This window comes from Gigantopelta aegis, chromosome 6 (assembly GCF_016097555.1).
Source record: "Gigantopelta aegis isolate Gae_Host chromosome 6, Gae_host_genome, whole genome shotgun sequence".
Lineage (NCBI taxonomy): Eukaryota > Metazoa > Mollusca > Gastropoda > Neomphalida > Peltospiridae > Gigantopelta > Gigantopelta aegis.
In genome coordinates this window covers 43,222,924-43,237,285 of record NC_054704.1, presented here as the reverse complement: position 1 = coordinate 43,237,285, position 14,362 = coordinate 43,222,924, and the positions used below count along the sequence as shown (strand labels likewise).

The following is a 14,362-nucleotide window of genomic DNA, read 5'->3' as shown; positions in this document are numbered from 1 at the left end:
TAGCAGTGGTATATAGGATGAAATGGGAAATACCCCAACAGGTCCATCGACTGCAAAATATCCTGTGACCCATTACACCTCTGCAAAAAGCACAGAGCTGGATCTTAGTGCAATAATTATTAGATGTGAAATGTTAAACAGCAGAAAGACCCATGTGCTGCAGCACTTTGCCGACAAGACATAAAGTGTGCAGCTAACTATACATACCACTCATACATTTATTTGGTAACTGACTTGTACCTAGCCACCAAGTGGCAAATGAGGACTTGTATTCCTTTCTCACTAACAACACATAATATTCTTTGATATAAAAGTGTGATGCACTGGCAGGAATAAAAATACAAATAACAGAATAAAGTAGCATATCATACCTTTTATTGACATAAATACAATCAATTTATTCACAGAGATTAAAGAACAATCTCAAAGGAATGAATTCTTAGTGTACTAATTAAATTGGTAGTTCGTCTTCGAACATGTGCAATTCAGCTTTATTAGTATGGAGAGAATTACTGTTTCCCCATTATCTATTGAATGTCCATGTGGCAAATACCCATATACTAGCCAATTCCAAGACCAAATCACTTATCAAACTTTTATGAAGTTTACGGTATGAAACAGCCATTAGTTGTGCATGGGACATCCTCTCTTTTACACTGATCTTAATTCCAGAAAAACAAGCACCTAAGACACAGTTCATTATACCTTTGATCTCCTTATTACTTCTAATACATATTAATAATCTGCTTGCTCTAAAGGGTCATTCTGTGTCAAATCCCAATGGGTTTAACTCCACCCCCTCTGATTTGGTTGAAATTTGGTTTCTAGAGAGATTTTGGCTAAAAAAAATCTTAATTTTCAAAGATGAGCTCAATAGGACCAGCGGTTTGAGTGCTACGGCCTACCCATTTTGGCAAAAATCACCAAAAATGGGCGGGGGGGGGGCCCTATATTTGACCGTCCATAAATAAATAATAGCATATCTGGAATGGAAATTGATTTATTAAAACACTGGATATTGAATGTCAAGCATTTGGTAATTTTGACGTATATTTTTCCATAGTAGCAAGGGAACTTTTATAATATGCACCATCCCACAGACAGGATAGCACATACAATGGCCTTTGATTACCAGTCATCGTGCACTGGCTGGAAAGAGAAATAGCCCGATGGGCCCGCTGATGGGGATTGATCCTATACTGACCATGCATCATGTGAGCGTTTACCACTGGGATATGTCTCGACCCACTCCCACTTTCTTCTATCACAAAGATGAATGTCCATGAGGAATTGTCAGATGAATGTAACCTCACTTGGTACTTGTGTCATTATGGATGTGGATATCATGGCTTGTCACACGATTGCGTATGCTGAACCATGGGTTATCATGAACAACAATGTTGCTAGTAACAAGAAATATCACACAGTGTCAAGATACAGTCTCAAACTGGTTCCATGCACGACAGTAAAGTGATGTTAAAACCAAAGAGAAAAAGAACTCCTGCAGTCTACAGCCTTTTGTATCTTTTAATTCTGTTGCTGCCACTTGACTTTTGCTTCTTATTCTCAACCTTGGTTTAGCATGGATGACAGAATTTCAAACTAAAAAAATAGAAAAGCAAAACACAAAATTATTAGCTATTTTGAAAATCAGCAGATATATATCAGAAAACTAGGTCTTAATTAATACTTTCTTCTACATGGAAAACAATTTAATTGTTAATACACACCCTATTAATGGTAATATATAATTGCTGTTAACAGATATTATTTTGTGTAATATATATATATATAAATAATGCAATGTAATTAAAGTTTACATTACTGTTAGCAAAACATGAATAACCAATAATAAAGACTTTGTTTGCAGAAAAAAAAACCCACCCCAACTAATCAAGTCTGTACCAAATTGCCTCATTAACCATTCGGATAAGATGGTCATATTTCAGCTTGTCTGAGACAATCAAACAATAAAGGCCAATGTAATGCAAATGTACCTTAATAAATATTCAATGATTTTGGCATTGAATAATTTCATCTAAGAAGATGGTTATATGTTGAAATATTTGTTATAGCAATCTAACTGACCACAATGATCCACATAATAACCAATTACCTCTTTAGCTTTTTCATTCTCTGCCTGAACCAAATGATCAAGTTCCATCTGCAGTCCCTCCTACAAAATAAAACCCCAACACATTGATGAAAAACATTCCAATATTAAACACAAGGTACCTTTTTTTTTTTAAATCAAAGAACTGAACTTTTATTTTATGGTTTTTGTATATGTTAGTCTTGAAATATCTCTGTGAGACTAGGAAAATAAAACTTTACAGGATACTTATATATCTATTTGTACAAACTGGGAAAAAGGAGTACCAACTGAAGTGAAGTTACTTCAGTCGGATTATCCACTGGTATCGCATTTCAACCCTTCATTATTATCCTCATAAAAATTAGTCAATATCACATTAATTGTTAGCAGTTGAATTTGGTCATTTGTCTAAACCAGCACAAAAAGTTGATAGACAATGTAAAACAAGTACAAGTTCTTTATTTGTATAAAACACAATCATTGTCTTTACTTCCACAGTGGTAAAAGTGTACTGTAAGAGTGACCTATTCGAAAGGCCAGCACATACATACTAGATACACCACAGTGACAAACCAGTTAACAGGCAACGTTATTATATCAGTGTTGATGTAATTTATCAAAGGTTCTCTTGCACACACATGCAAAAACACTTCCACAAAGTTGTGTTCTGTTTGGCTGCAACAGCACTATGTGTCACAAGATAGTACAAATTTTATTCCATTCCACACAAGCTATATGTGACTGCACCACAGTAAAGCAACATTTTGTAACATGACTTTGGTCTTGCATAAAATCTTGTTGCTTTGTTGTTGTGTGGCCTGTCCCTTTGACATGCCGCCTATGTGTGCATTGGGCTTAAGCATACAAATACATTTTCAAGTTTTCTGGAACCAGTACTTAAATAACAGCATAAAGATTAGTGAAATTAATTAAGCATTTAAACCATTCCATCTACTAGTTCAACGTATATGTCTATGAACTTACCAGAAGGCTATTATCATCGAGGGTTGCTATTTGCTGTTCATGTTCATCACGCTTAGCCCTGATTTCAACCAACTGATTACTTAGTTCCACAAGTCGGCTTTGTAACTCGGCTATAAAAAATAATAAAATGTCATAAAACTCTAATTCTAGATTTCATGTATGCGCAGGAACCAAGCAATGTTAATTTCACTTTCGGCTGTTTTATTCATAAAATTATTACTTTTTACTACTTCTAATAAACTAATTCATGGTGAACAGTGACTAAAGGTGTCTACATTTTGAACTGACAATTACAGACCCATTTTCTTCTTGCTTTCTAATTTAGTGTTTAGTGCCCTTTAAGAGGTCTATCTCTGGAAAAACGTACATCTTTAACCATCAATCAGTGAAATACAGGAACACATGATTGGCTATTTCCAAGTGAAATACATTCTGGTTTAAAACACATCCATGTTGCTTTACTTGAAAAATGTTTTTAAAATGTTAATACCTATCCATAAATATTAAAGAAACAAATCTACTGCTGCAATACAGGTTAAGCTTTCCAAACTGAAGCTCCTTTATATGCACTTTTCAAAACAGGACAATATATATACTCTGGTTTTTGATACACCAGTCATGGAACAAAATTAACGTACAAAGTTTTGAGTCGCTTACCTGTATCGGTGTCTGCCATCATATCCTGACTTTCACTGGCTGCACGTTCAATGCTATTGGGGTAGACCATCCGAGGTGTTGAAGGGTCACGTGATGCATCTTCATCCCCAGAGTCCATAATGTTGATATCTTTGTCATCCTCATCCTCTGAACTGCTCACCTCACCAAAATAAGAAGCTAAAAAAGAATGTAGATTAAATAATTAATGATCATTAAGTATGTATATTCCATAAAAAGATAATGTAAATACAAGTATAAGAAGACGATGATAACAAAGATATAGTAGCCTGAGTATGTATGAAATGCCATATAAAAATAAATTAAAAAATAACCACCTATTATCATAATCATGAAATAATTTATTAATATTATATGTTAATTATTTCAAAATACAGACCATCTTTTCTTTACTTCTACATCTAAATTTAAATGCTGGAAAAGGCAAATAATAATTGAACCACTTCCTCATAAGCTTTTAAGCACTACAAATTTTATCTACTGAAGTTTCAGTTATTTTAAAGTGTTCAGCGACTAAAACAAAACATTGTTTTATGAGGTTAGCTTAAGATTTTGACATATGTAGCAAGTATTGTGTACAATAATGTTAATTCCCCCATACTCATTACAGTGTTACTGGTTTTCCTGTCACATACTAACCTACATCCATTAGAGAACTGTCGTTCCGAGACATGTGACCTTCTCGCTTGTGAATAGAACCACTGGCTTCAACGACTGAACTTGATTGATTGTTTTGTGAGGTAGTCTTGTCTTCCTCCATTATAACTTCCCACTTCACATCAATTGCTTCCGCATCGTAACGGAACAACCGCTTTACTTCTTTTTCAATGTCTGGCTGGTCCATGTACTGATGAACAAAACAATCAATTGGAAATCATTATATTCCATCAATTTATGTAATTCAATATGTTTACACTGGACATATATTTAATCAGCTTTCAGAGTACGATGGTGTGTGAAATTACACAATGTTCTGTCAAAATACTACCAATAATATGTTCAAGTCTAAAACCAGCTGTATATAACACAAATATTTTCTCTGCTTACACCTCATACACCACATCATACACTTTGCTATCAAACAAATTGCGGAACTTTTAATCACCTTTTAAAAGCATGACACAAAATTTTCGACTGGTAAAAAACACCCTATGCAAATGTACCTTTTTCTTCAAGGTTTTTCTGAATCTCCTTTTTTTCACATTCTTCAGTGGTGGTGTAACTACAAATAGAACAATAATTTTGCATGATGCAACAATGATATTTGAACAATTGTTTCAAATGGGAATCACAACAATAGCATATGATGGGAATTAAAACAATGTTATCTTAATTCTGCAATGCTGTCAAAAATAATTTCACTGCAGTTGCTAAACTATTTTTCTCTTTTAACATATAGCTTCTTGACGCCAAACAGTATATGTTTGCACTATGAAATTTCAATTTTAATGCATGCGTTAAAAACCCCACAATACTAACTCTGAATTACATTATAAATTGTATAAAATAATAATACATTAATTTAATGCTCTATTTAAATACTTTTTGATTTAGTGTCAAACGGCTCAATAAAAAAATTGCTGTAAAACAATTAGCGATACACTCTTATAGTAAGTTACAACTAATGTAATAGATAAATAAAATTCTAACAAGTAAAAGTCCACCTAACTACTTACAGTATGAGCACTTTATGCCAACACCATTACACTTACAAAAAGGATCCATGTGGCTTACCTCCATGATTCCATGAGAACTTCTTATCTTTTTCCTTTTTCTTAGGACTGTCGTTTTCATCTGGACCAAAGTCATCATCAGCAGAACAGACGAGCATCTATGAAAACAAAACAATTCATGACAGAATATTTGTTAAGAAATTTTTAATACTATTTTTAATAATTATAAACCTAAACAATAAAAAAAACCCTCCCACCCCACCCACCCCAAAAAAACATTCCCTTTACTTTTTCGTCTATTAAACTTCAACAATTTCTTCTTGACAGTTTTCAAACATGGCTCCTATGTGAACAATATTAAATTCATAAACAGAATAATCACGAATCGCAGTTTTATCAATGATTTTCTACACTATTGTATTCTTCTCTGAATCGTTACTTTAGTATTCCTCTTCTCTCGCAATTAAATCAATACCATCTTTCCAGTGATAGAAATTAGCAGAAATTTTCACTCGTCTGGTACATCTACAAATCTATTTGTCTGCCAATTTTTCACTTTTATTCAAGTACAAGGACAATGACAATGTTTTTGATTGCTCAAAATGAAACTATGAACATTTTCACTAATCCATGAAACTGAGGTACATTTTGCTTGTCCGAGCACATTTTTACTTGTCAGCCTCAGGATAAAATGGACAAGTACTTATTTCGAACATTGCTTTCAACTTTGGTAACTGGAAGAAGTGTAAACAGTTTACACAGTCTATTTTTCTTGTCACATGTTACATGTCTTTGAATGTCTTTATCGACTTTGGAAATACTCAGCACTTGCTTGCATTAACTTGGATCTAAAAGTGACATCTAAGATTTCATGTAGGTGCGGGAACCAGGTTACGGAACTTTTACTTTCAGCTGTTTTAATCATGAAATTATTACTTGTTACTACTTCTAATAGACTAATTCATGGTGAATAATACATAACACATAAATAACAAATACAATGTTTATGATTTTTCTGTTGACCGATATCAGAATTCATTATCTATTTCTTTTCGGATTTAGATGATTCACAAGATTGACCATAAGCAACACAAAATTAAATAGAAAAAAAAAAAAATAGGGGAAAAAACAAACCGGAAAACCAGGCACAAACTATTTACTTATATCACAGAAGCAAACAACATTAAAGCATAAACAGTTCACACCTGAGAAATGTCAGCTGTTTTGTAGAATGTTTTCTTGTCCACCGTCTTGAGACACTCCACGACACATGGCAGATCAACAAGCTGTCAAATGATAAAACACATGGCAGATCAACAAGTTGTAAAATGATAAAATGCATGGTAGATCAACAAGCTGTAAAATGATAAAACACATTGTAGATCAACAAGCTGTAAAATGATAAATGCATGGTAGATCAACAAGCTGTAAAATGATAAAATACATGGCAGATCAACAAGCTGTAAAATGATAAAACACATTGTAGATCAACAAGCTGTAAAATGATAAAATGCATGGTAGATCAACAAGCTGTAAAATGATAAAACACATGTACATTATTACAACTGTGCTGTATGTATTGAAATTTTTAGATACATTGGCAAAACCTGCAACAAATAGTTTTAATAATACTTAACACATTTTACAAAGGGAAAAACATACATGATGGTGATACATCAAAATGCAGTGGACACATGTAAATGTATTAAGAGGAAAGTGTTCCGCAATTTTAGTAAAAGATATTGAACACAGGTTTAGCTCTGGGTGAGCAAAACAATTTGCCAAATTGTCTATTAAACTTAAAAAATTGCAGAAATTGTCAGTTATTTTCTAAAAAATGTCAATCATTACATGAAATTATTTCAGCAAATTAAAATAAAATTTGCCAACTGCTTTCAAAAATTTGCAATTGCCGAATTTGGCAAGTGCCAGAGCTAGCCCTGATACAATTTTGGTGGATTTAAGTATTTTTAATTGATTGGTGTATATTTAACATAAATTCATACGATGTTATATACATAATATAAAGTTAAACTGTGAGCAAAATGAAGTTTAATTTCTTCAAGTACTAGTCTAATACTGATGTTTACCTGTTTAACCTGGAATACAGCAGGGAATAAGTAGTTAAAAGAACTGAAAATTATGATACTTTATTTACTACATTCACAGATTCACAGAGTTGAAAATTAACATGAAAACAATGGTCGCCAGCAGGACCAGTTAAAGAAACATCTTACTGGCCCTTCTCAAATTCAACTAGCCCTCCAATTATCATATTGAAATTTAACAGCACAGCCAAAATAAAAACTAGAATGTTCTTTGTTGATTATTAAGCATGTACTCACTGTATAGAGTACGTTTGCCTAAAGAGAAAACCGATGAATTGGTATGTAACTTCATAATGAATAAAGTTAAATTTCATATAAAAATTTGTTAAGTTTTAAACCCATACCAACTCACAAAAAAATTTGAAAAAGAAATCCAGTATAAATAAAAAAAATTCTTTTCAAATTACCATTAAATTATACACAGTGATTTTTAATACATGATTGAAGACAAAAAGCTAGAAGTTAGAACAGCCAAGGTATGCAGCTTGATTTGCATTGTCTCTGATGTAAAAGATAATGCAGTACAAAAAGACTAAAGGTAAATTGCGTGCTTTAGTAAAGTAGTCTGAGAGTGGCAGTCCTCTTTGTGGCAATACAAGAGGGATGAAATAAACTTTGGAGTGATGCAATCTCCAGTAAAGGATTTCTCAGAAGTGGCTGTCCTCCTATAGACGAGGCACTAGATGGAACTCACTGGAATCGTCCACTGTTTAGCCAAATGCCCATTCGACTCTTCATTGGAGAGATACGGCCCTGATCATGTATCTATGGTTCTGTCATTCAGATTACTTTGGATGTTCCATCAATTGTCGTTAAACCTAAAGATTTAACCTCTGCATTTTGGTGATAATTTGTAAATTTGTTTTTTAAAACTTATTTACACTGAACCCCCCCCCCCCCCCCACACACACACACACCAAAAAAAGAAAGAAAAGAAAGGTTATTTGAGATGGTATGGGTTTAAAACTTAATAAATTAATTTTTTTATATGAATTTCAGGGCTTCTAGATTATGGTAGCCCCACTCCCACGGCCAGTGATATTCAATGTTGGGCTAGTAAATAACTACTATTGCCATGCCCGATGGCTAGTCAACAAAATTAGTCAAATGCTACAGTTAAGTCTATTTTATAAATATGAATATTCTGCCCCCACCCCCACCCCCACTGTTAGTTTTTTTAAAGCTCCATCTCCCTCTTTAGGTGACATATCCAATTATTACTATTATTTAGGAAAATTGTATTAACTTAAAGCAAAGTAGGGCTAGTGAATTTTAATTGTGGCTAGTAAATATTAAAAATCACTGATCCCATGGCTAGTGGATTTTATAAAAATTCGAGAAGCCCTGTGAATTTTATCTTTATTCATTAAAAATGCCAATTCATTCATTAAAGATGCCAATTCATCAGTTCTCTTTTGAAGCAAACGGACAATAGCCTCAAAATTAATATTTTCTGCCTCAGTAAAATGTAATACCGGTAATGCTTGCGTGCGTGTATATGTGTGTGTTTAAGATGGATATTGTAAATGCTACAGTAGTAGACCACTAATAAAATAAATATCGAAAGAAAAATAAATCTGTGCAAAAAAACAAAAAACAAAAAAAAGTTCACCACAAAATACGATGTATTCTGTTATCATATTACAAATCATAAAAGTGTCGCCCAACGGCCTACCTTTATAAATTGTTTAGTCGCCCTTAGCCAATAAAGGTCACCACGGGCGACTGGGCGACCACTAATTTTCAACCCTGGATTCAGGTCAGTTGTGCTTAACTTTCAGCATTTTACAGATAATACAGCAGTGACACATGCATTTGCCATTTTTGTCCATATGTATATAGGTAAAATATATGTAGCAGTGTCATATAAATGTGTATGTAATTTGCCAAACTAGAAGAAAAAAAACAATAGAGTATTTATTCTTACAGTTCAATACAACAGATCTATAACATATTTTCAAAATACACAGTCTGGAGAATTTTGAGGATATACGGGACCTGGAGTATACGAAATAAGCAGTTTTTCTAACCAGCCTAGATACTGTTTTGCATGCAGTCTATGTAAAATGAATGAATGTTTAACGACACCCGAGCACGAAAAATACATTGGCTATTGGGTGTCAAACTATGGTAATGCAAACAAACAAAGTGATGATCAACATCAATATAAAAATTCAAGATTTAAATAAAAACACAGTGTAAAGAACGGTGCAAAAGTACAAATATCACAGATAGATACTGACTTTTATTCAAAATTTTAATTGTATCCCGAAGAAAACAAGGGGATTTGTGCTGTATTGGCCATTCTCAAAGAGAATGTTACACCCCTGCACCACGGTGAGGTTACAGCATGCGCAGTCTATGTAAGCCGAGCTGTAATTTTTGTCAATATTAACTGGCCTGTGATTGCAAAATATCTGTGTGAATAAAAAAGGTATCTTAACCAGGGCTTCTAGAATTAATTATTTTTTTAATAATTCACTAGCCATGGGATCAGTGATTTTAAAAATGTACCAACCATGATTAAAAATTCACTAGCCCTACTTTAAATATATACAATTTTACTAATAGTAATAATCAGATATGTCACCTAAAGAGGGAGATTGAGCTTAGATTGGGGTGGAAAGAGGGGGCAGGATATTCACATTTATGAAATATGTAAATGCAGCATTTCATAAGGTTTTGTTTCTACTAGCCGTCGGGCTAGTTGTAGTAATTATTTACTATCCCAACACTGAATATCACTAGCCATAGGAGTGGGGCTATGATAATCTAGAAGCTCTGTTAACAAATTACAATCAAACTGTAGAGGTTTGATTTGCTTTTTTTTTTGCTGTTGGGATGATGACAACCGGTGGAACAACCATGGTAAAGCAATTTTAGTCTGTGTACTGCATTATTGATTATTAGTAACAATTCAGGTGAAACGGTCTACCTTGGCTGTTGCAGAATTTTGTTTTCACCCCTGTATTAAAAATTACATTTAATCTATAAACGTTTATGGTAATTTGCTAACAATCTTTTTAACTTAACTACATTTTTGGGGTAAAAAATTTTTTATGAGAATTGGTATAGGTTTAAAACTTAAATAATATGCTTTTATATGAGTTTTAGCATTATTTAGTATACAGTTATAAACCAATTCATCTGTTCCCTTTAATGCAAACAGACTTTAACATGGATTAGCTTTCCCATATTAAATTAATACCCTAGTGAGGTACTGAAATAAACACTGTAGCTGTGTATGGCTGTAATAATGTTCGACTGAATAAAAATAAAAATAATAAATATAAATTATAAAAATAATATTGCAGTAATTAGTTTAATAATAAAATAAATTACAGACCTTGGCGTTCAATACTTCTCCACCCCATCGAACTCGTGCATGTCGCATATCATGCTGAATCTCAATACTCAGTTTATCCCTCAGATTCATAGCACCAGACTGCACATCACGTCTTAAAGCAATAGCAGGACCCTGAAAAAGCCAAATACATATTTAACATAATACCAACACATGAAGGTGAATCAGTCATGGACAGAAGATTTGGCGCAAATCAGAACTTGTGCCCAGGATGGACGTGCCTGAACCTTCAGTGGATATGGGAACATTAATAAGAGTTTTTCCACTTTCCAAGAAGGTGAACTACTGTGTGAAGTGGTCCAAAACAAATACATTCTATATTTCTAAGGTCCATGACAGGCCATTCACGCACCATCTTATTTGCTTCATTGACAATAACGATAACATCTTACCTTAATTGCACTTCATATTCATATTTGATAACTAGAAAAAACTAATTTAATGATATTTTCTTCAAATACAATCCGGTCATTAGCAATGTCGAAACAAAAAATGTCCAATTATAATTTTGCATTGAATGTTTCCCAGCATTTTGAAAAGGGAAATGTCATGCACCAGTTTACTGCTACTGCAGGGAGATTAAAGATGACATTCCATTAGTTTTTGTTTGTTTTTTACGTTAGATTCATACCTACTAAAATAATGGTTAGTTCCACATTCAGCAGAGAACATTATTTTCACATGTGTAAAGAAAATATTAGAAAAAATTGTATCATTCATCAAATATAAGTCATATATACTGTTACCGTAGATATAATTATGTATCAATACTATTACATACATGTATGTATGAAGCCAAAACAATGGTCCAGGACTGTACTATTGTCAACCTTACATCGAATATCATTGAATATCACAAATATTTTCTTTCTTTTTTTTTCTTCTCTTTTCTTCCACATACAATGACAGTCATTGATTCAACCAAACTACCTGCGTGTATATATATATTTTTTTTTTTTTTTTTTTTTTTTTTGGTTAAACTATTTTTCATGGGGGTTGTATAAATTTATGTAGAACTAAAAAACTTAAAAAATTTATATAATTTCATTCTCAGTGAAGCAGATGACATTTTTCACTATGGGTAACTATTGCTGTTTGTTTTACATTTAACATTTTTAGTGGAGACTAGAATGAATGGTGATCAACTCACTCCAAAACAGATTCACGCAATCCAATCAACCGAGATACATGTCACTCCAGTATGTGTAGTCAAATTGCCTCCTAAAAATTACCAAGTTGCCCCAGTAATTGGTCACTTTACTGTTGGTAAACTATAAATGTGCAAATATGTATCAATTACCGTATTTATGAAAAATAAAGATTCAACCGATGCAACACATTTGTGCTTATGGTGTCTATTTTACACACCATTTAATGCACCTCACAATGAAAACAATTGAGGGAAGTGATTAACTGCTCCCCTAACTTAAATAATGGAGAACTATTTAAGATATTACCATTTTACAATTCATGTTTTGATTCAAGCAATACTAGCATTTGAATGTGCTAACATAAAACAATTTGCATGTGGGCAAAAAACTGCTTGCCTTATCATATGCTGATGTCGCCAATTTATTTGACTCAAAATTACTAAGAATTTGACACCGAAAGAATTGCTCTACCAAAACTTGTTACAAGATTGTCAAAAAAAGAGAGAATGCGTCCTATTGTCACTTAATGTACAATTTTATAAGAAAAATAAATGAGTGGAGTATTTAAAATTTTATCCTTTGCACCTTAGTAAAGTAAAAGGAGAATGTCAAACAGACCAAAGTAAAACTATATTGTGGCAACTTGAACAAATACTGCAGCGAACTGGCAAATTCTTGGAGGCGATAGTTGTGTCAGCATAAATAAGTAATAAGGTGTGCTTATGCTTGTTGACCAATCCCTACCACAATGTAAAAGAATGAATATTATTTAAAACAAAGATGCTACAATTGCATCTAATCTTCAGTTTTCCCCCAAATAGACAGTCGTGTTGGCTGATGTGTTCAGGTGCACATTTTCAGACTAATCATTTAAAGGGACATTCCTGAGTTCGCTCCATTGTAAGATGTTTCCGACTAATAAAATATTTCTATGAATAAACTTACATATTAAATATAGTTTCTTGTTTAGAATATCAGTGTCTGTATATTCAATGTGTTCCTGGTCATCTTAATATTTATAAGAAGCCCAAACTGGGTTTTGTCTTCAAATAATTTCGTACGTACGAAAAATTTTTATTTTAGGAAATAAAATGAAATTTAACCTATTGTCCGAACCAAATTGTTAACAACTACGAAAAATTACTCTCCTACCTTTAATTGCCATTAAATTTCCTCCAAAGTTTGTCCAGACAGAAATCTTGAAAAAACCATTACAATGACACAGGTTCGACATACCAGATGATAACTATGTCACCTATATCGACTTCGCTGAGAGTACATAGGGCAAAAAGCATGTAATTTTGTGCCAGCTGCCATTTTGACTTTTTATGGAATATTCTTCAAGAGGGGTGAAAGGATAGGACTTAATCTAACAACATCATAACATGTTATGATATAAAAGGAAACATGATGACGTCATATTATTTATTATTATTTTGTATTATTATTATTTATTTTTTTAATGATACCACTAGAGATCATTGGTTTCATATTAATTGTGTCACATACTTAGGAGGCTTTCACCCCTCTTGAAGAGTATTCCATAAACAAGCAACATGGCAGACGGCAGAAAACTGCATGTATTTTTCCCTATATGCAATCTCAGCAAAGACGATATTGGCGACATCGTTGCAGTCTCGTGTGTGGAATCTGTATATTTGTAGTGGGTTTTTTGTGATTTGTGTCTGGACAAACTTTGGAGGAAATCTAACGGCAATTAATGGTAGGAGAGTAATTTTTTGTAGTTGTTAACAATTTGGTTGGACATTACTGTCATTAGTACAAATATTAGAACGATCCGAAACACGTTTAACATACAGCCACTAATATTTTATGCAGAAAAATATGTTTGATATGTAATTACAATGGTTAAAAAGTCTCTCTTAGTCGATAACATCTTAAAAATTGCAGAAAACTCAGGAATGTCCCTTTAAATGCCAACGCGACAGTCGAGTCAGCATTAATCGGTGTGTGTGCGCCAAGCATTTCAGTCACAGCCACAGTCACCGTCACACTCATAGTGTCAGAAGAAAATTAACCATCAACACCTAAAATTACTAACTGGTGGTAATCTCATTATAAACGCTTGTTCAAGATCAAATGGTGCTTCAGAACCGCCTTCCTTTTTCTTTGGAGCATTCATTATTAATTTATTTATATAAAGAGACGAAACAAAACGATAATAGTACAGAAATGTATTAAAAAATCAACATGTGTTCTACGTAACGACTATTTTGTTAAATACATTTATCTAAACTGCTGTTTGTATTACTGGTTGAAATGATTATTAAATTTTTTATTCAGATTCAACA

At 33.0% G+C, this 14,362-nt stretch overlaps 1 protein-coding gene across 1 annotated transcript; it reads right to left on the bottom strand.

Moving 5' to 3' along the window:
• Positions 1 to 360: 360 nt before the first annotated feature.
• Positions 361 to 14,266, bottom strand: LOC121375582 (transcription initiation factor TFIID subunit 7-like). Its single transcript, XM_041503106.1, has 10 exons — positions 14,113 to 14,266; positions 10,882 to 11,013; positions 6,633 to 6,713; positions 5,489 to 5,585; positions 4,918 to 4,976; positions 4,394 to 4,601; positions 3,737 to 3,913; positions 3,080 to 3,189; positions 2,117 to 2,176; positions 361 to 1,602 (listed from the first exon to the last, which is right to left on the bottom strand). Exons 1-10 carry the CDS (start codon positions 14,191 to 14,193, stop codon positions 1,567 to 1,569), a joined length of 1,041 nt encoding a protein of 346 aa, XP_041359040.1. The 5' UTR covers positions 14,194 to 14,266; the 3' UTR covers positions 361 to 1,566.
• Positions 14,267 to 14,362: the final 96 nt, after the last annotated feature.